At 47.8% G+C, this 22,836-nt stretch overlaps 1 protein-coding gene across 6 annotated transcripts in view; it reads right to left on the bottom strand.

Moving 5' to 3' along the window:
- Positions 1–6,896: 6,896 nt before the first annotated feature.
- The window catches only part of FBXO10 (F-box protein 10), a 29,539-nt gene continuing 13,599 nt past the window's right edge, over positions 6,897–22,836 (bottom strand). For 3 of the 6 annotated variants that reach the window (XM_068927347.1, XM_068927348.1, XM_009674874.2), the window contains 8 exons: positions 22,574–22,723; positions 20,912–21,048; positions 17,009–17,079; positions 15,916–16,068; positions 13,602–13,871; positions 12,375–12,685; positions 9,454–9,635; positions 6,897–7,946 (listed from right to left, as the gene is read on the bottom strand). In XM_068927347.1, the coding sequence (XP_068783448.1) occupies positions 7,784–7,946; positions 9,454–9,635; positions 12,375–12,685; positions 13,602–13,871; positions 15,916–16,068; positions 17,009–17,079; positions 20,912–21,048; positions 22,574–22,723 (1,437 nt within the window). In that variant the 3' untranslated portion in view covers positions 6,897–7,783. Of the gene's footprint in view, positions 7,947–9,453; positions 11,255–12,374; positions 12,686–13,601; positions 13,872–15,915; positions 16,069–17,008; positions 17,080–20,911; positions 21,049–22,573; positions 22,724–22,836 lie in introns of those variants that run through there. The other 3 variants (XR_011137755.1, XR_011137754.1, XM_068927349.1) reach the window with 3 other exon arrangements.

Consider the following 22,836-nt stretch of genomic DNA (forward strand, 5'->3'; position numbering starts at 1 on the left):
TATGAGGGAGGATGGATGTGGATGGGCCAGAGCAAGGAGGGCAATGTCCGAAACCACAGATTTTTCCACTGAGTACTGTCAGGTTAGTTTTGGCATCCTGACCCGTTTAGCTTATGGCCAGTCTTACCCGTTTTGACACAAATTGTGGGGTGAAGAGCATAGAAAGGGAGAGGCTAAGCAGTGTTGGTGAATGTACAATTTCAGTGCTCTCTGGGTTTGTTCAGAGTTTCAGTTTAATTCTATGTTCAAATAGTGTTAAGTTGTAATAGACAAAAAATTGCTGCCACTTCCCGTATCTTGGGAGGAGGAGGGGAAATTTTACTGACTGAAGAGCTGGAGTTTGACTCAGCAGCTGTCCCTTGGGAGAGAGACTTCTGTGCTAGTTTCCCTGTATTTTCAGTTTAGTTTTAGGCTGTTGGGCTGTGAGTCTCATTCCAGGTGTCCATTAAGCAAGGTTATAGGAATCTGGGGCTTGTGAAAAGCTGTGGATCAACTCCAAGAAGAAAAGCTTATGTAAACCAGGAGGATTACAAGATGACAAGAGCAGTCTTCTCTTTGAAGGTTTGTCTTTGCTTCAGACAGTAATTCAGGTTCAGATACACCCATGTACCGCCTTGGGATCTGTGGTAGCTCCTTACTACACTCGTTTGAGATCTGTGAATAGTCGGTCATTAGAAAGCAGCACAAAGCATATCAGGTTTTCTGGTAGAGGGTAGTTAACGCCATGGGGATTACAGGCTGCAAATAACCAATAATAAGGTTTTTGTGGCCAGTTTGTTACCCTCACTGTGGAAAATCTAATTGGGGAAAATTTGGAAGGCTTTAAAATGAAAAGATGGCAACAGGATTAGTTAGGCACTCTGACAACTCTATGTGGGCCTTGTTTGGAGAACAAGAAGAGTGAGTTCTTTGCAGTGCAGAGGGCGCTAGGTCTCCATCTGTTGTCATTGTATGCCTCAGCAGTGAGGCCCAGAGTCTAGGATAAAAACTCTCAACCTGTCTCCTAACTCTCAGCCTCCCTGTCTTGTTTTCTCTTCTGGCCCCATAGTTCTTCCATCCATATGCAGGAAGAAGCATATCCCACTCTCAGACACCCTGCAGTCTCAGAGATGATGTCCCCAGAGGGAGAGAAGGTTCAGGCAGTAGAAGGCACTGAGCTTAGGCATCAGGAGAGCTTGGTCCTGCCTCACCCAGTGTTTGGCTCCCTGAGAGGGTTAAGCAGTAGCTGGGTGTTTTTCTGCCCAGTTTACAGATGTGTAGGACAACAGCACTTGTGATGTGCAATATTGGGGCTCACGCACTGGATTTGGGAATCTCTTGACTCGCCCAGCTCTTGACTCACCTTGTTCTCAAAACTTTTGAAGAGTGAACTGGTTCAGGGAGCTAATCTGGAACTTATCATTTTTCTTATTTTTTCAATTCTAATTATGATGTCTTTTGTGTATCAGAGCTCAGTGGCTCTGACTTAGACTGATATGAAGCACTATTCTGAGAGACGTATAATTAGTTTATTTATAGTTCTGGCTTATTGCTGCTGTGTTTTGGATGCTTGATTTGGGGTACTGGAAGGGGAGCAGACATGGTCCACTCTGAGAGTGCCATAATTTTTTGGACCAAAAATTAAGTGCTATTGCAAAGCCTCTTCCTGCATGCTTCAGTGAGCAGAGATAGGTGCCCAGCCAACCAAGCAAGTCCTGATACTCCTTTCCAAGATTTGTAGCCACTTGCAGCAGAGAGGAGAATGTTAATAGCCTCTCTTGATGTCACTGCGGTGTGCACTAGAACCTGTTGGCCAATACCAGAGACCAGCTTCCCTGATTCTGGGAAAACGAGTGCTGATTTAGTCCAACGGGGGAAATGATCATCTGCAATGTGTCTCTTACCATCAGCACTGGCACTTTGAAAAGCAATCATTTGCCTTCTCAATAACACAGCAGAGTTCTTCACCGGTGAAAAAGATGTCAAGACATGGACTTGGCTGTGAGGGCTCTAAGACTGAAATCTAGTCTTTGGGCCCAGAGAGATGCCCCAGGCATTGTGTGCACAGAGCCTGAGAGCAAGCCCCGTTCACCCAGGGAACACAGGGCTGCTTGCAGACAAGTCAGGCTGAGGGGACTGTCAGGTGTGAGTTACAACAACTGCTGTGGGCAGTCTAGTGGGACTCGGAGCCCTGCCTCTTCCTGCCCGTGTCATGGGGAGGAGACGAAAGGAAAGGTGAGAAGGAAAGACGAGGAAAACTCAGTAGCGGTAGGGAAGGATGCTTCTCTGGGAAGAAGGAGAGGTTTGCTAACCCTTTCTGCTGAACTTTTGCACCTTGCTCAAGAGCGTTTCCTAGACATCAGGAATGCAAGGAGTGGGAAGCAACAGAGGCTGGGAGAGATGGAGAGTCAGTGCCCTTGTCTCTGGAGGCATGTGTATAGGCTGTCAAAGAGGGGACTGAAAGGCAGAGCAACAGATGGTTTGAAAACCCTGCTAGAGCAGCACCATCGTATGGCATAGACAGTCTAGGAGCAGGAGGACCACAGGCCACTGCTCTTTTTAAACGGTCTCTAATGAACTAATCTGAGGCAGTGCTATGTACACACCATACTTAGCACCATTTTCTTCAAACAACTGCCTTAACAAGCAAGTGAAGCAAAAGCCTATATTGTAATATGGAAACGTTTGCTTTCTCGGCAAACATGTCAGCGTGTCTGAGCTATGAAAACTAGATGAGGCAGGAACTACAACAAATTGTATATCATGGTCCTTATCTGAACTCCTCTCCTAGTACAGTGAAGCATCCTCACTGAAAATCAGTGTGGAAAATAAACTGTGCGGTGATGCATTCTCACAGTACTGTGACTTTGGGGGGTGGGGGCGGGAGTTGAGGAATTTTATGAGCAGGCAATAAAAAGCTCCTGTCAGGCAGTGATGCACTAAGTGTGTGGTCAAGCAGGGCACTCTTGCAGTAGCATGGAGGTTTGTGTGTGTATCCTGGGCCCTAAGCTGTGTCCACTGCAGAGTGACTCCTATGGATCCCCAGTTTGAAGGTGACTAGCAGCTCTCCTTGCTGCTCCTCTGGCACAGCCCCAGGATCAGTCCAGTACTTTACTAGCATACAGATGGCAGTATTGCCTTCTTGAAAGGGTGTCTAGGCACCAAATGAAGAGGCCCTGCATTTTACGCCATGAAAGCTACCAGCCGGCTCGCAGCAGGCTGCTTCTCACATCTAAGATAGAATGTGCCACTCTGTAGGGCCCTGAGGAGACAGCGCTATAGGGCACAGCTTTTCTTGGTGGTGTTGGCATCTTGTCTCAAAGCTGGCTCCTGCATATACAGCAGAAGGACAAGCAGAGCAGCAGCAGGGAGGCACTCAGCTCTTGCCAGTGCTGCCATTGTAGAAATGAGCTCTAATTAACTTACAAGCAGACAAACGTGCTTTTTGAGCAAAGCAAAAGGCAAGGACTGTGCCAAACACTGGCCACATAAGTCCTGTAATTTAGCTCTGGCTTTGCACCGTGTTCAGGTGGTGAAAAAGCCAGCAGAGCTCCAGATTATGTCAGCGAGCTCCTGGGCTGGTGGCAATAACCCAGTTTGTAACAAAGACCAATTGCATTAAGTATTTGCACAAGTGCAGCAGCACCCCAGCCTTCCCTTATGCTCTCACTGTGCACAGCTTTCTGTATGGCTGCTTGACAGCATGCACACCCTCCATGGATGTGCTGTTCCTGCCCTGAAGAGCTACAGGCACAGAATGAAGAGGGTATTAAATCTATTTTGAAGATCCCAAATCTCACTGTGTTTTGGGGGTCTGGTCAATGGGCTTCAGAAGCCTCTGGGAAGTGCCTGAATCAATAGGTGTTCCCCAAAAACCCAATGAGCACAGAGGCTGCTTTGGCTTGGAAGCGACTAAACCTAGTGTTTCTGGGAATGCTGACTCACTTCATTCCCTGCCTTTATGGGAGAGCCAGAAACCAGGCACAGTGGGGTCTGCTTCTTTACAGAGCCTGTTCCAGCATGCTCCAAGCATCATCTGGAATGCCAAAAGAGCCAAAGATTGAAGAGCTCTGTCTGCAGAGGCTTTCAGAGTTTTGCCCTCAACTTAACTGCCATACCGCACTCAGCACCTTGTCGGCCTGGTTTAGATTATTTTTCCTTAGAGGCTTACCTTGTTACCTTGTTACATCTACAGTGGACTTAAGTGGCCGCTCTTCTGCCCGTTCCATTTTGAGAGGATCCTTCTGGAATCAGCATAGGTGTGACTACTTAACATAGCTTAGGTGCATATGTGAACATGGTGAGTTCCCTCCCTTCTCCAGATAAATGTGATAAATGCACACAACTGGTCCCAGCAATGGTTTCTGAGGCACCCCACAGCCAACTCCTCTCCATCACCACTGAAAAAATGACCACTGACTCCTGCCCTTCAACTCCTACCTACGCCTTTGTGCCCAGTTCTTCCTCTAACCACCTGGTGACTAGTTCTTTCCAGTAAGCTTTTCTGTGGAACCTGTCAAAGGCTCTTTGGAAGTGCAGGCCTCCCCCTGACTCTACCACCAGGCATGCTGACCCCTCAGGGGTGTTCAGCCTTCAGTGAGACGTTATTTCTGCTGACAGAAGCTGTGCTAACACTCTCCCGGTGGGTCACGTTTCTCCATGTGCTTAGAGATCTCATTCATTATTACACATGCTGCCCCCTTCTCACGGATGGGAATCAGACTCACCAGTCTGTAATTTCCAGGATCCTTTCCGGGGCCCTTTTTGTAGCTACACTGGGTGTCAATGCCGACAACTCACCAGCCTTCTGGCTCAGTGGCTGTTTGTAGTGGCAAGTTACCCACCCTGATGAGCAGTTTGGCAGTTTCATGTCTGAATCATCCAGCCAGGTCTCCTGGTACTTTAGGACTATATCAGATGTGGAAATCCCCCATAACATAAAGACTAGTGCAAAAATTAACTGACCTGGTCCCCAAGTGTGCCTTTTATATCTTGGTCCTCCTCACTGATTTCCTAACTGATACCTGCAAATGTGTTTTCCTGTCCTTATGCATCCTTTCCAACATGCTCTTCACATCCTTTCTTTTGCAGTCTTAGTTTTCTGGTTGCATTTGACTACTCCTAATGCTGTGCACTCAGCCATACAGAAGCCCATTGGAACACTCCATTCAACCTGTAGCTTCTAACACTGTTTTTGTCGTTACCAGTCCAGATTGTGGACTTCTGTTTCCTGCCTTGCAGTGTGAATTTGGGTTCTGTTTGTTAGCTTTCTTCCACCAGGTGGAGGGCTCAGGCTCATAATCATCACTGAACATGGGCTTCACTGACCTCTAGAAAATACCAGAGGAGCCCATAAACAATGCTTGCCCTTCAAAACAAACTCGGTTACTAAAATATAGACAACTTTTAAAATATAGCACTTTATTTGTGGCATATGGCTTTACTTACAAAAATGGTATAAAACAATAGTTTTCCTTTAAAAAAGTAACGTGGATCATGTCTTCCAACAGCCTCAGTCTGCAAAGAGGCAGAAACAGCAACACAGTTAGGCCAGCTTGTACCAGACGAGAAACCTGTCTGCACAGATCATTTTGTGACACAGATAGACAGATAAAAATCCATCAGGGAACCTATTCACAGGGAAAAGAGCTGCTCTTGAGTTGCTGGGCTTCTCCAAGCATGTATCCACTGAAGAACTGGTTCAAAGTGAAGAATGGAGAGGTGCCCGTTGCTGTGTGTGTGTATGTGCGTGCACACGCAGGATACCGCGAAATACAGGTAAAAGCTGTGGTAGCCAAAATGGCAGCCAAAGCAGATCTGCCTGTTTCTAGGTTTTGGTATTGCACTTGCACAAACCTGAAGATGACCCTGTCATGCTGGCAGGCACACCACCAAGGGAACCAGCTAGAGAACTTCCTGTCCCTCCTGAAGATGCAGTGGTCAGAATTTGGGAACTCTTCCACAGCATCCATCAGCTGAGCTACTGGAGCACAGTCCAGGATACAACACCATGTAGAGCGGTGTCAGTTTTATGCAAAAAGACTGACACGGTGGAAACCACTAGGTAGTAAAGTTAGGTTATGTATGTGATTAAAAAGCTTGTCTCCACGTGCGTGAAGGAACACACAGGCACAGCGGCAGACAGGGAGCCCTAATAACTCACGCAGAGAAAGGACACCCCACCCCCCCATCCCAGCTGCATGGACCGAGGGGTCACAGCAGCAGCTCTCCGGGTTGCCTCACACATTGTGTGTGTGTGTGTGGGGGGGGGGGGGGTCACTGCCTAGGAAATATGGGATTCATTACGGGATGCTGGGGAACAGCAAGGAAAACAAGACTTTTATGGGATGTTAAGGAGAAGACTCAAGGGTGGGGAAAGGGAAGGATCAAGGTGGTTTGGGTAGGAACAAGTATGGGAAAACAGAACAGTAAAAGGGGATAAAAGGGGGCCCCATTGTACATAATCAGGTTGTTGGTCAGCATGCTTGTCTGGCCATACCCTATGCTTGATCAGCACAGCCTGTCCTGTCTTCTCAGTAAACTCATTTTTAACTATTTTCCTGGGTGAGACGCGCTCTCTCTCTCTCTCTTGGGGGGAGGCTGGAAGCCTAAGTGCCAGCAACAGGTCACAGGGGGTCCATGTGTCTGCGTTGTCAGCCCCTGGAGTGAGTGAAGGTTTAGACATCACTGTGTGATCACTAGTGAATATCTAGCTGGACTACCCAGCAAGTTGGTCAAGTGGCTTGAGAGCTAGGGATGTGCATGTGTCTGGAAGTGACAGCAGGAGGAGCTGGCTACCAGAGGGAACAAGAGGTACAGGCCACCTGGCAGAGAAGCTGCAAGGTCTGGGGCGGGGGGGGGGGTTGCCTGTTAGAGGTGGGTGGGTGGGGGGGGTGGTCTGTGTGTGTAGGGGGGGGGCCCTGTGTGTGAAGCAATGAGGGAGGACAGTGAGGATCCAGGGACAGCCACTGGCTGGACTGTGTGTCTAAGCCCAGTTACTGAAGGGAGCCACAGCGTTTGCATGTTTCAGGAGTGCTGTACCAACAAGAGGAGTGAGGCTGCAGGACACAGGGGCTTGTATGTCTAGGTGACAGCAACTGGGGAGACAATTCGGGGTGGGGGGGAGGGGGCTACTGGATACATGGAATGTTTAAGTTCAGCTACCGGAGGGATCCACATTGTGTATATATATGTATATATTTCCCATTATGAGACCTTCATCCTGATCAACCAGTGAGGGGAACAGGAAGAGGGCTTTGGTGCTGTTTGTATGAGTATGTTTGTATGCGTGCTGAGTGTTCCTATCCGCAGTGATTTGTGTGACCTTTCTGGGTCGGAATCACTACAAACAGGGAAATGAACTAGAACACACAGGGCATGTGTTCTACCTATGTGAGTCTTCTGCCACAAATGCAAAGGTATCACTGACAAAGCAGCTTCAAAGCAAGAGATTCCTAAATAAGTAAAGTTGCAGTCCATGCAGGAAGAGAAATGTGCTCTGAGCTTCTTCTTGGGAGGCCGGACAAGGCTGATTGCTAGCCTTGCTATTAGTGTATTCTATCCAAGGAACTTCGGCATGTAAATTGCTTCAGCAGAGATCTCAGTGGGCAAAGAGGAAGAAACTAGCGCCTGCTTTCCTAGCGATTTTTTATTTAGTGATGTGCCACTGAAGTTGTAAAATCTTTGATTCAAAAAGGGAGTACAGTCCAATGGAGTTCCCTGCTCCTGAACTGTAAGATCTTCCCAGTGACACCTCTGGAGAAAAAACAGGCTGAGAGGCAAGTGAAGAAACTTCCCTGCCTGGTCAAAGAATAGCACAAAAGATACTCCCTTCATTGTGGCAGCCTCTGTCCACCCTGATAACATTGGAAACCTTCTGGCTGCTGGTTGTCATGGAGGAGCCATGGGCGATTTCTTCGATGTGAGGTCGTGCTGGGGGGTTCATCAGCATACACTCCACATCAAACCTGGGAAAAGGAGAGAAACCCCACATGTGGCTATGACTGAGGGGTGGCAATGCACTTCTGGAGCATCTTTTAAAATGCTCCTTGAAATTCACTCCTCAAGTAAGAAACAAGGAGCTAGCCTGTGCTGATATGTACGCAATGCTCATCATCCAACTTCTGTTCAGATAACCAAATGGGACAGAAATAGTCTGAGATTTGAGACAGAACGCCTTGTTTTACTGCAAAAAAAAAAAATCACTTTCTGTGATTTCCCAGCCAACGATTCTGTGTGACTTCAAGTTCTGGGGATGGGACAAGGGCTTGCAGAGGGAGAGGCAATGCTGAGAATTAATCTAATGCGGGGACTTTCAAGAATTGTTTAAAGGGGCTAGATCTGAAAACCTAATAGAGGAGCCACTGGGCTAAGGGAACTGGAAGAGTTGCCCAGAATCCTCCCTACTGCATTTTACTTTTATGCTACTGGAGGACAAGTGACAAGAGCTTCATGTCCCTCAAGGACCACATGGCCTAATTTCTCTCCAGCAACACAACGCTTCCAATTTGACTGTGTCTTCTCCTGTACCCTGGAACGAGATTCATGCCCCAGAGAGAAGAAGAGGCAAGCTCATATTTCCAGTTGAAAAGAGCTATCCTCTCAACACCCAGCCATAGTAAGGGTGATGGGCCTGCCAGCTTATCCTTCCTCAGAAGAGTGCTGCAGAGCCCTGGTCTAGAATGACCTACTCTGAATAGGCCTATAATGTGAATCACTGAGATTTAGGTGACAGTTGTTAGCTAAGGAATGCTTCACACTACACATGAAAGGCTTCCAGGTAATAGCAGTACCTCTGAAGACCACTAGAGAATCACTCTTACTTTGGCAAAAAGACCAGGAAACCTAAATCCCTCCCTGGAAGTATAAAAGCTCTGAGATTCATTCTCCCACTTGTAATTCACATTGCTCTGGTAGCAAAAGCCTGGACAGGCAATCTGGTGGCCTGAAGCTACCCTTCCCCCGGCCAGCACAGAAATATAGTATAGTATAAACCAGGCTGTGAGTCTGGCCTTCTCTTTTTGTCTTCTTTCACTAAGCCCAGGCTACAAGTGCCCTGGGGCTGTCCCTGCCGCAGGGCTGAAGCAGGCTTGCAAATGCAGCAGCCAGATCTCAAAGGCAGTTCCATGTAAGAGAATGTAAGTGAGCGAGCTGGCAAGGCCACAAGGCAGATGTCAGTATGTTCAGAGACACAGTGAGGACCCAGACTGGCCTTACAAGGAACAACTTAAGCCTCTTACTTGGTTTTGGAAGTATCATCTCTCTCAAGAGGAACCTCTTGGCTCTGCCTTGATCTTCAGTCCTGGCCTGCAGTGATTCACCAAGCACTTGCTGGTGAGGCCAGTGCCATAGGTAAGTGTGTGTGGGCATTTGGAAAGAAGAGGGGCAAACTGAGCCTTCCAGGGAACCCCTAACATGAGCACAGAATGGCAGCTCCAAGCTCACGACCACACCCCACGGTGCAGGAGGCCTCACCTTTTCTTCAAGGTGAGAAGGATGTTGTTTTGGATGATACAATCCTCGGTATTTGATATTGGTTGCAAAATGGATTTCTTGGACCTTCCTTGGAAAATGAGGTTTTCCTGCACCAGGCCTTTAGCTTGGTCAACGAGAGCAATCCCGTAATCCCGAAAGGACTGGATCCTGTTCCTGGTCACCTGAAAAATAACCTTTAGACGGACGGCCCAAGCAAAAGGACTTTGGCCATACACCTTTGTTCAACATAAAACCAAAACCCAAAGCCTTTCCACATGCTCACTAGCACTCTCTGGTAAGCTGGTAACATACCAAGTGCATGGTCCAAACATGTGTAACCATGAGTGCTTGGAAGACAGGGAGTTGTTAGCAGGAGCAGCACCATAGCCCCGAACACACACGCTTTTCCCTACGCTTTCCACATTTGGCCAGTGACCACAGTTGGCAGTTCAATTGCTGGTCAGTGCTAAACACTACTGGCTTCCCCGAAGCTGGTGCACAAACCCACTGTGAAACATGAGCACAGATGCTACTAAACATGAACCTGCCACCATTCCTTGCTCTCCAGGTTTCTCTGCTGCATTTAAAGGCCATCGGTTCTTCATATCTTAAGAAAAAGAAAGCACTTAGGAGTCGCCTCTCCCAAGGCATGGCCACAGCTCTCACTGTGCCATCATCTGAAAGACCAGTACAGCCCCTTCTCCTCCCTAGAACCACATCAACAGTTTCTGCAATGTTTCTTGTCCAGGGTTCCTCCCCGCCAGGGCCACACATAATGCTTACTTGTTCTTAGGCACCTCCGAGGCTCTGCCAGTGGGTGAGAAACAAGAGCACAGCAACATTGCCAATGTTTCAAGAAGCATCTCTGCACTGCCCCCCCCCCCAACTCCTCAAATGAACTCAGTAGCATGAACCTACCTGTGTCCCTCAGGAGACTCAAGGCTGGGAATGTGGAGAGTCCAGTCTTTTTTAGCTTCTGGTCCACAACACAATGTTTTGCTGACCAGCACGTTTTTCAAAAGAAGTTTGCAGCCCTTGGCCAGACTCAAGCAGAGCATTTGTCTCTGCAGGGTTTTCTGCATGCTCATTTTAGGGCTCCTTCATAAAGAGGAAAATTGCATTCATCTAGCATTTTGAGGTACCATAGCTTCACCCCATCAAAGAACAGAACAGAGGAAACCCTAAGCCAGATGCTAACCTTAGGAATATGCTAGATGCTGGAACACTGCATCTAATCTGTATAAAACTTAGCTCAAACCCCAGCTACTCCAGGACCCAAAACTTCAGCATAGCCCACTCAACCTGGGAATCCTTATGGACAACAGAGGCCTATGAGATTATCCACTTGATATTGCCACTCAGCCAAATAAAGGGGACAAGCTAGGAAAAAGGTGGAGTCGGCACCAAAAATGCATGGGATTGCACCAAAATGTATGGGATTGTTTGCCGCTCTCAGGAAGAGAGCTCTCTCCTACCAGCAAACTATGTATCCACTATGGGAAATGACTACTAAGCTGTCCTTTACCAAGGCTTAAAAATCAGCAGAAGTGTGACAAGTCATCCGTGGATTAGTTTCCAAGGTCTTGAACTAGAACTTCCAAGATTCATGCTTTTCTTTGCCACTGAGAGGTTGCATGAGCTTGCACAACCTCTTCATTTCTATGTGACTCTGCTTACCTGTCTGAAATGTTGCTGCTGCTAATAGTCCATTAAAGATCTACCTTCATATTGCTATCAGTGTGCATACTCAGCACTTCGGGGCCACACAGCAAGCCTCAGCTGGCGCTTGTTTGCGTTCATGCTGGATGTGAGGATAAAAATGGATAATCATGACCCAGCAATGCTGAGGCTAGAAATGTTCTCATCTTTCCCCTCTGGGTTCTACACAACACTTCTAAACCTCTCTCAACCGATACCAGTATGGTGCACTCTTCACACCCACTAGCGCTGGAAATCTCAGGTTCTTCTCAGCAGTCTATTCTACTGTTGCACTACAGGGCTTATTAAAAACAAATGTTTACCTAATTCCCACCTACATCTTCCTCAAACAATTTCAGCTTGTCCCCCAGCCCAATCCCCCAGCCTATTCCTAATGACAGCCCAGGAAAAACCTGGAATTACAGGAGTGCTGGTGGGAGCCCTGAAGATCTTCAGCCCAACATCCTGGTCAGAGCAGGACAGTCCCTAGCACTAACTAGATCAGGGCAGCCCTGACTTTGTCCAGGCAAGGCTTGGAAGTCCCCAAGGATGGAGACCTCAGCACCTCCCTGTCCCAAGTATCATCCTCTAGGGCAAGAAGGTTCCCCCAGCGTCCAACTTAGACCTCCCAGACTGCAATTTTGTGCCATTGCCCCTTGCTGTACTGCCTGGCACTGCTAAGAACAGTTTGGCTCTAACTGCCCTTCAGGTAGCTATTGGCTGCTGTTAGATCGCCCCTGACTTCCTCTTTGCCAGACTAATCAAGCCCAGCTCCCTCAATCTCTCCTTGCCAACCGTGTGCCCCAGGCCCCTGTCCATCCTCGTAGCCTACACTGGCCCCCTCTCCTTTTTTTCCACCTCTCACCTGACCTGGGAGTCCCAAAATGGGCAGAGCATTTCAGGTGCAGCATCATTAGGGCTAAGGAGATGGAGCTTCCCTTGACCTATGGACCACAATTCTAATGCAGTCCAAAAATTATACCCTCTCTAACAAAGGGAAGGTGGGGATACGATTCTAATTGTATATTTCTCCCGGCAGTAATGCCAGGGCAGTCTTCTTTCTTGCTTGCAAATCAGAAGCCTACTGGCTCAGAGAAGCGCAACAACAGGCTCTGCTCCACTTTTTCCACTAGCACACCATTGTGCTCTCCCCAGCTGGGGCAGAGCAGAACAGATGCAGGATACAAGGATCACAGATCCCCACAGATCACTCAGACACACACCTTCATATCCGATGCCTGGAGAAGCTGGAGGCCGCACCTGTGGTTGCCTATGATGTCGTTCTCAATAACGATGCCATCTCCCTTGGAGACAATGCCATGGCTGCTGTTGTTATAGATGCCGTTGCCACGTAACTCCACCTGGCACTTTGCCTCAACCAGCACGCCTCCCGAGCTGTTGCAGGAGATGCTGTTGTGTGCAATGCACGTGAGCTGCGTGCTCTGTAGGACTGCAACCCCACTGTTACGGTTGGCATGAATTACATTTGCAATGATATCGAGTGCTTCGCTGCTCCTGACATACAACCCAGCAGCTGCCAACGAGAAAGAAAGAGCGTAAGTGTCATGACAACAGCCCACAGTATGTTCTTCTCAGGGGAGTGGGTTTCTGTCTGGAGCCACAGAGCTCTTTCTAGAGGACCAGCAGGACTATGCAAGCAGTAGTGCCAAACCTAACGCAAGCAGATAACTTGTCTGATCAACTCCAAACGAGTAAGGTTTACAGAATAAAACAAGGCCAAACACAATACCCAAAGCAACATCAGGGCCTCTTCGCTTGCCCTTTTGGATTTGGGTCTTCAGGGTGTACCAGTTAAAAACTTACAGCCTCAGTCACGGAGACCAGAAATGTATTGCTCTTTCTGAAAGCTACTGAGTTTCTTCTGTCATAATATATGATAAATCACAGAGACTAACTTGTTATGACTTCTGCAGTGTTCCTAAGACCTCTCTCCCAGGTTGAACATAAGGTCTGTGCACCACTGCCTTCTGAGTTTCTTCCAAGAAGGAGCAAGAAATGGGAGGTGTGATGGAGCACCTGGTGTGTTTAACCCTGTGTCGGAGCACCCTGAATTCTGGCCTGCTCACACAGCTTCTCTTGCAACGCAGAAGAGCTGCTGACCTCCACCTCCACCTAGCCCATGCAAATCAATCTTTGAGCGACTAAGCTGGCCTCACTCAGAATCCTGCCATCTGGCTAGGAACAGAAACATTGTATGGGAAAGACTGCAGAGGCCATTTCTACTTCTACTTCCCTGGCAGCCTGAGGTTACCTTGCCTAACAGGCCAGGGACAAGCTAGGGGTCTAGGCCCCTCCTTTTCCCCAGGGTGCTCTTGGCCTGATGTGTGAGGATGACAGACCTTTCTGCACATCATCCTTTTTGGAGCATGGGGGAGCCAGATGGTTGAGTGGCGACCTGAGTAGGATGAAACCTTGGGCCCTGAGCTCACCTCCATTGTGACTGATGCTGTTCAACTCCACCAGTGCCACGCTGATGGGATGCCGGGAGGCCAGGTTCTCATCCTCACTGTCACTGTCCCAGCTGACACCTTCTCTCTCCTCATGGAAGTTTTCATTGCTCCCTTGGTTGGCAGGGTAGTCACTGGCATCATCTTTGTGGCAGAACACTGCAACCCCATAGATGCTGTTGTGGCTGATCTGGTTGTTGGTGACATGAGGGAGGCTGGAGGACATCATCCACACGCCACAGCCTTTGTTCCCTGCAAGGCAGGGTCCCAAAGCCCATGTTATGCAGCAGCACTTGCATAACAGACCTCCCAGCCCTGCTCCGTAGTGGCTAGTATCTCCATGTGCACTGCAGATTGGATGGAGGGGATCCTCCTCATTCAATATACACAAAGACCAATCCTACCTTACAGGGACCCAGGGCTATGCTCCAGCCCTGACTTCGTCCTGCTGGTTGAGCTCAGTGCCCAAGTTTCCCCACCTCTGTTTCTTCCTGGCTCTCCAGATGTTTTGGAAGGCACTGAAAATGCTCTGACCTCATCTGGAGTCCCTCAGTTTAATTCACACAAACATGAACCAAATCTTCTTTGCACCGTTGCTCTGTTGGATGGTCAGACATAGCCCTGTGCCCAGCCTTCACCTCCCATTGACTCCACCATGCCTAGGTGATGTCACCACAGATGTGCATTCACAGCGATGAAAGTCTCATCCCTGCATGCTCCCTCACTTCACCTGGCTCCAGCTGAAGTGCCCTTCCTTGTGAATCTCTGACAACAAGCTGAGGCTGCCTGACTGGAAAAACTCTTAAAATGCTGTATCCCTTCCTCCTCCCTTACCGCTCTGTTGCAGTACAGCTGGGCCTGTTTTTCTCACGGTATACAAGACAGGCTCCCCAGGGGGAACACAGAGATGGACATCTGCTTGCTGAAAAAGAAAAAAATCCCTCCCTGGACTAGGCATGCTCTGGTTTCTCTTTGTCCAGGGCTGGAAGTCCTTGCGGACTAGAGAACAAGCAGCTACAGGAACACTGAACCAATGGAGTCTGGTTTCTCAAAGACTTGTGCCTCAGGGGCCGAGGTGTATTCTCTGGTATCTGATCCAGGTTGAGCTGCAGCTTCTCCATCCCCAGGATGCATGGGCCCTAAGACCAACCTCCTCCTCTCCCTGGCCACTGATTTTCCAGAAACCTCTAGGAACTTCCTGTCTTTGTACCTTAACCCTCTTTCAGGGTTGAAACTGGCCATGAGCCTCCAGCACTGCTAGAAGGACATACACACACATGTACACACAGAGTCATGCCACATGCAGGGCATGTGTTGTTTCCATCACAGACGGGACTACAAAAGAGCTGCAACCTCTCTCAGTGTCTCAGACCTGCACCAGGGCAGTGGGTGACTCTGCTGTATCACTGTTTCTCTGCAGCCATTTCAAAATGCCCTTAAAAAAAACAAATCCCAAGTTTCTAAGCAAAGCACGTGGGGAGTTTATTTCCTATCACACATTAGTTTAATTGTTAGAGTACAGATCTTGTCCAGCTGGGAAAGCTTGTTCCATCCTCCCCCTTGGGTTTAACTGCGTAAATGAATGCCTCCCTCATTGTCTAGAGAAACTCAGATTGTCCATCCTCAACTAGAACCCTGCCTATTCTTCCTGGTCCCAAAGGACACTTAAGTTTTTGACCTCCAACGGCATGCAACGAGCCTAGTCCATTGCTGTCAGACTACAGCTACAGCTATCTGCTCCAGAAGGCCAAGAACTTTTCCTCAACAATTATTTTCAAGGCTCAAAACTCCAACACAACAGCACACAGACAAGCGGAACTGTTGCCATCAGCAGCTCACAGCATCTCCCACAATGGACCTGCAAGGATGGCAGCACAGGAATGTTGTTTTATTAACTGAAGAGTCCATTCTCTACCTGCTCCTTGCCCTACACACAGGTCCCACATCAGCACAGAAGTGTAGGGTGCAAGACTGGTTTTCCCTTTCAAAGCAGAGCCTAAAGGATATACAGGCGCTTTTGCTGGGAAGTTGCTGCATGCCACTAGGGACAAAATGGTTGTCTCTTGAGCAAATAGGCGGTCCCTTGTGAATCATAGCCAGAGAACGCTGGCAGTGTAGCCTTCAGACTGTCTTCACTTGGGCCAGGCGATTTTCCTTACTAGTAACCATTACAGCCCACCACCAGCTTATGGAGCAAACAGAAGCAGAGAGCAGCCCAGTATGACCAAACAGAGGAAAGGGGGTGGGGGAGAAGATAACAGAAAGAAGAGTTCTTTTCCTTGGTTTGCTTCCTTACCATAAATGGTGTTTCCTTCAATGAGACCCTTCCCGCACTCGCCCACCACCACGCCATCTGAATAGCCACAAGATATCATGTTGTTCTTGAGGACGGGGTCACCCCCTCGACGGATGTCTGCCCCACCCCACTGGTTCTCACAGATGATGTTCTCTATGGCCAAGCAGAGAGGACAGAGAAGATCAGGAACAGGACAGTGGTGCCACCTCCACCCCAGGCCTTATGCTCACAGAAGAGCTGCTCAGCAAGAGAAGACCTGGCTCCAAAACCTCAGGAGCCTTTCTGGTTTCCCAAGCCCAGTCTTTATCCCGTCACATAGGCAATGCTAGTCCTACACACAGGACAGACTCCTGACATTTAAAAAGATGATTAGAAAGAAAAGGTAGGGTTCAATCTTAACATGTTTCCCACTACTTTGGGGACTGACTGCAGATTTTTCACCTGTTGATGGCAATTCAGTTCACCTAAAAGCATGCAGAACATACAGACTTTCTGTATAGAAAGAGACTATATGCATATCCTTCTGAAATATCTATCTTGGAAAGGATATTTATCTTTGAGGATCAATTTGCATTTCCTTCTATTTACTTTCTGAGGAAAAAAAGTCTTGTTCTATGGAAGGGAGAAGTGTTTCACTGGCATAATCAAATGCAATTTCAGGCATCTGTTCTAAAACCACATAGCGGTTGAGAGATTGAACTTAAGGTCACTATCAGTTCTAGGTAATCATTCCCTCCCCTCATTCCTAAGTGTAGGGCAAAATGGGAAGCCACTCAGAGATGCCATAAAAGTAGAAAAAATCATTAACCACTTCAGCTTGCAATGTACACTGGAAGATACAGGAAGGAAAAAGGAAGTTCATGTGGCACGCTTCCCTAGTGCACAGTTCTGTCTACAAACTGGGACGACATACTGCAGAAATACATGCTCCCTCTGCCAATGACACAAATGCCAACGGGTGAGAGGAAGCTAGGGGATTATTGCATGTCACCCCAGAATCACAACAAGGTAAATTTTGCAACTAAACAAACAGACAGAAGACTTAAGAGAGAGCATTTTCATTTTCATTCACTAGGCATTTACATTTTCATACCTGTGATTTGACCTCTTCCATTCTCATTCACTGCTATTCCAGCAGCCAGTCCCTGGAAAATATGGTTCCCACTGAGGTGGAAGAGGAAAAGACCTTTACCAGAAGTGCCACCCGCTCTGATTTTCTGCACAGGCACCTGTCTCTGGCTGACTATAAATCACAATGTATCGCCTGTTCTCTGCAATAACAATGCGTCACTGTCTGTAGCACTGGGACAGTCATACAGCAAAGTGGAACAAGAGAGGAAAACACAGAGGGGAAGGTACATGCAAAGCACAATGGAGCTACTGAAAACAGGTCCAACTTTCAAGGCAGAAAAAGCACAAAAAAAGTCATGGAGAAACACAAAGAAGTAAGAACATTTGAGGAATGGGACGTTTCTGTGACTATCTGAACAGCCACTGCGTTAGACAAATTGTCTCTCTAGCCCAGGGTCCAGTCCCTAATAGTGAGCAGCTTCAGATGTCTACAGGAAGAATATACAAACAGGGAAAACAAAGAGACTCTTCCTGCAGCATGGCCTGCCTGCTTTACCGCTGCCTGAACTGATGGTTACATCCCCACTTTAGATGGACTTCTTTTCTACTTAGAAATAGTCAATTGCTTTTCAAATTGTTCTACATACTAGCTTTGCCAATGCCCCACAGCAACGGTGTCATCCCACAATGAGTTTTCATCAGGCCTGTGCACTGAGTGAGCCCAGCAGGGACGCCGACAACCCTACGCTGAGTTGTGTGGTGTTTGTATTTAAGTTTGCAGCATGTAGGAGGGGGCTTGCAGCTGTGCAGAGCTGAGCTGCCCTCCAAAGCATTTCCCAGATGCAGAAGAAAAGACCTGCATGTCCCTCTGGAAAAGCACTGGACATGCACGGAGTAGCAACTGGAGCCAGCCTACGTGAACACTATAGAGGAATTTGCTAGAACTGCAGACTGTTTTCCCCATCCTTCGGACTCCCAAGAAGGAGGAGGGAGTGCTTTAGCAGTACCGCTCAGGTGCTCTCATGGAACGGGACTCCTGCTCTGAAAATTCTCAGCATTAGTGAGAGAAGTTCTAAAGCAAGCAGAGGAGACAACAACTATGGGAAGAAAAGGGAAACGTTAAACATGGCGGAGAGAGAGCCAGAAGAAAACCCGTAAGCCCAGTGCTGCATGAGTAGAAGTCTCCTGGGTTGAAGAAAAAGGGACTCTACACATCACTTGCAAGGAGGAACAAAGCTAAGGAACCCCCAAGCCCATGCTTAGCTCCTCTTCTGCAGCGTGACAACACAGAGGACCCTGAATGTCTGGCTTACTGCTGAGATTCAAAGCGGGGGGACAGTAAGTTCAATAACTAAGAAAAACAACCAAACAACCAAAATCCCTGACACAGATTGTCCCTTGACACTCGCCTAGAAAACTAATCACAAGCAGCCTGCCACATGTGGAACCTGATGCCTGGGAGGGCCTGGCTCCTCTTCTCTCTCCCAGCTATGAAGAGAGCTTAAATCTTTTACACAACTGCGCTAGGGTGAGTGAACACCACTTGGGACATACGATTGCGCATGGCTAGCCCACAGCAGAACTGGTCAGTGAGGATATGAAGGGTGTGGCTGGAATACTTCATTCTTTGCAGTCTTGCTCGCAGGCAGGGGTTGAACGCTGAGCAGGGAAGGACTGGATTCTCTAGAACTGGGTCACAGTAAACAAAACTCAGCAACACACTTTCTAGGAGGATAGTGAACAAGTGCAACTGGAAGCGCAGGTTAACTTTGCCTAGTTGGGCAACTAACTTCTCTAGTGGCCTCTGATTTTGTAAACATGGGTGTTCCTCTACTTGTAACTGTGTAGTCTGACTCAAGAGCTGTTGCTCTCCGCTCAATTACACCTTAATGCTTAGGTAGGATCGTTCAGGTTCCGCAACTAAATGAAGCCTCCATTGTTCCGTGAATATAAGAGCGACACAATAAGCGGCGTACAAAGAACTGAAAACTCTAGTTGCGGGCTGCTAGATTCAGTGTGACACACATTCCTTCCTCTTGAAAGGAGGGACTCGGTGGGAAAAGAGTATCCATCAACTCCCCCTCCTATTCTTTCTTCCTCATGCCTAGCACTGTCAGGGGGAGGATTAGCAGTGCAGCCCAGCACAATACATCTGTATCTGATGTACATGGGTTGCACAAACAACTCAGTGGCTAAGGAGAAATGTAAGTCATCCTCCAGGGTCAACCATTCTAAAAATACAAGGAGCAGAGCTCTCTGGTGCCCACTTCTGAACAAGCAGCAAACTTCCAACACTGTACCTTACCTACTTTTGGAAACAGGCAGTAGGTCTTGCATAGCTGAGCAGCGTCACACTCAGTACCTTTCAAACCTTGGCCTGCCCACAATAGGAGAAGATCCTTTTCTTATCCAGAAAGCCTCTTTGCTACTGCAAAGGGTCGTTCTGACTGAAAGAGGTATGCTCCCAAGGAACTATAACATTTTTAAAAACAGTACTCTGCTCCTGTGTCACAGGTGAGCTTTTCAGAAATACATACCGCAGCTTTTCCCCATAGCCCATCATGAAGCCCACGATGAACAATGAACCCCATCCCTGGCCAAGGAGCAGCAAACAGCCACAAGGGATTGAACTGGGCTTACAGGTCTCAGGAAAAGGCAAAATATTTCTCTGTGTCCAGCTGTGGAAAAGTTACCTAGCAAAGGATACTACTGCTATTATAAACTATCTTCTGTTAACTTGCCTCGCAACAACTGAATACATAATCTCATAGGTGAAACAGGGCCTTGCTGGAAGTTCCATATCTAGAATCCACATGTTTAACACATGGCACATCCAGGAGACCGTGGGTAAGTGCAGCCTCAACCAGCCCCTGAGCAGACCTATTGAGACAGTGCATCAGGAACGCAGCACAAGATGGCATTCACGAGAGGAGGAGGTGAGCTACCACACCATGGGATGGGAGAAGGGGTGGGAATACACCTTAAGTAAGTGCCTTTAACGTCTATGACCAGTAACAGTTGCTATCTCATTTGTAGTCTAGGAACTCTGAGTGGCTGATGGCTGAGCCACAAGAAATTTCCCCATGGGGGTAATGGAAAATATCCCAATAAGGAAGGTGCAATAAGCAGTTTGGAGAGTGGAAAGGGTACACAGCAGCAGGGTATGCTATTTCTCCTGCAGCATACTGTCTCCATGTGCAGAACACTTTCTCACACCTCCTCGGCTAGTGTTACGGCACAGAGCCCATTCCTAGGAGATGCAGTGCCAGTGCAGCAAGCCCCAAGAAGGAACTGGGCTCAAAATACCAGTTCAGCTGAACGTAAGAGAGAGTGGTTAGTTTGTGTCTGGGGTTACTCAGTAAGAACTGGGACAGGTTTGGAAGCTGGAGCTGAAGGTGTATTAGGATGAGACGGAAAGCGTGGGAAAGACACTGGGGTGTTAAACAGTTTGAAACCAGTAATGCTATCTCTTCTATTCAGTTACCAGTTGATACTACCAGGTAAAATCAATGGTACTGATGTGAAGAAAGCCTGCCAGACTCTTTGAGTGGCATTAAAAACAGACAAGTCAGTGGCTTGTTTATTACATCTTTCTGTATTTAAAGCAGAAAGGTGAATTCTATGCTATGAGCATAGACATCTGTCTCCCAATGTCCTGCAACAAGCACTGGGATGTGTATTGTTCATTCTTCACAGAGCCTTTTTCCCCCAAAATCCAGGAAAAAACACCAGGATCAGCACTTGGCAAAGGCACCCAGCTGCAGCAAGCAGATCGAAAGAAGTAACAGAAAGGCACTAGCGCACAGTGGTTCTACTTCTGCTCTATCATGGGAAAAAAAAAAAAAAAGGACAAGTAGGCACAGTAGGAGGACTAATTCTTAACAGACAAAGGAGAAGAGAGATAGGTCATCGCTCGCTAACATACCTCACAGCAGGGTTTCCATTATACAGAATATAAATGCCAGCTTCTTTATTCCCATAGATCTGATTGCTACGGATGATGCCTTTCCCGTTGCCAACGACAACAATGCCTGAGCGAAGGCCGCTGTGTATCTTGTTGCACTGCAGTTTTATTTTGCACGTGTAGAGGGAATAAAAGCAAAAGGGAGAGGGGAAGGTCACTTACAAAAGTAAACAAGATGAGACAGCAACTGCAAACAAAGTAGCCCCTCCCCACCCTCTGGGGAGAAGGGCAGAGTAGTAATTAATTCAGCTGCTAAGAGATCACTCTCAAAGGATCAAGGCAGGCTTAACTTTTACTTTTCTCTGGGATTCTGTTATATAATGCCAAATTTCCCTTTCCACTGTGACTGCAGCCTCTTCTTTAATCAGCAGCTCCACCTGCCATCTCAAAGAGTTGCCCTTGGGTGAGGATCAGACAATGCTTAGTCCTCTTCCGCCAGTCTCAAACTGGACAGGGCTACAGAGCCTCACGACCAGCATGACATGAATCTGTGTGATGGAATTACCGTTCAAGGCCTCTCTACTGCCTTCAAGAGGAAAAAGATCATTAGTGGCAACCTACAGGAACTGGATCCAGGAATCTAAGGAGGAAGCTCAGTACAGCATGGTGCCTTTTCTTCAGCAGCAAGATAGTGCTTTACATTCAGCCCCTTCCAGGACATAGACAGGAGATGTCTGCCCACTACCAGCGCAGCCAGTATTACCATTGCGTAAAACCAAATGACTGCTTTTCACCACAACAGGGGTCAGTATCACCTTGGGATCCTCCTGAGCAGGACAACAGCCTAATATATTCAGGGGAGTAATAATCACAAAACCCAAGCTAAGCAAGAAACAACATCTCTGACAAGGTTTGCAAACAAGGCCAGACACATACAGTCAGAGGCTCAGCAGGAGCTGGCATCTCCTACTTCACGCAGTTGGAGATTGTCTGTCACATCTCCCATGGGCAGATTACAGTCTGATGCAATTCCAGAGAGGGTCATTCAGACGGTAACTTTTATACATGTTTCTGCCTGCCTGCCTGCCTCTGCCCGTCCCCAGCCCCACGTATGAGGCCCCTGCTTCTTCAAGCATGACATACAGATTCAGCCTTTGTTAAACAATGACAACATCACCCACTACATAGCTGGAGGCACTACAGATCAAGAGGAAATACCATGGTGCTGGACGGCAGACTGCTTCTTGCTCTCTTTCTGCCTGCTGGCTATGCAGAGTTGAGGCCCTCCACTAAGTCTCAGGGTACAGAACCTGATTCAAAGTGTAGGATAAGTATAGTTTATAATGTAATGCTGATCCATTAACTTTAGGGATTAGGGAGTTTCATTTGATGGGGGGACATTCCCTATCCTCTATGCACAGCAGTTTTAAGATAGATGTCATGAAACAGAGCAAGAGACCATGAACGTGCTGTCAGCCACTGCTTCCATCATGCTTTGCCCCTGGGATTAGCCGTGGTCCAAATCATCAACAAAAGCCTAAAAATAAACAAGCTTAAGTTCAAAGCTAGCAGCAAGGTTAGCGTTTTCAGTAGTGGGAAGTGGATCCTGCTGCCTCTTGGAGAGAAACAGCATGTGAGAGAAAGAGAGCGCTGTCCTCCAGCTCGGCTTAGAGGGGCACATACCAGAATAAGAGGATTGGCTCCCTTCCGGATGTCCACTCCTGCCTCACAGTTTGAATGAATGTTGTTATTTGCAATCAAGCCTCCTGCCGACAGGCGTAGGAATATCCCTGATGCTTTGCAATGGTGGATGTCATTCTTCAGCATGATAACCTGCAGGGGAGAGAAGAAGCACCTGTAACTGTAATTAGAGGGATGAGGAAGAAGATAAACTGACCGAATGATACAGATCTTTCTGCCACTTCTGTGCCTCTAAACCCCCTCTG

This window comes from Struthio camelus, chromosome Z (genome assembly GCF_040807025.1).
Source record: "Struthio camelus isolate bStrCam1 chromosome Z, bStrCam1.hap1, whole genome shotgun sequence".
NCBI classification, from domain to species: domain Eukaryota; kingdom Metazoa; phylum Chordata; class Aves; order Struthioniformes; family Struthionidae; genus Struthio; species Struthio camelus.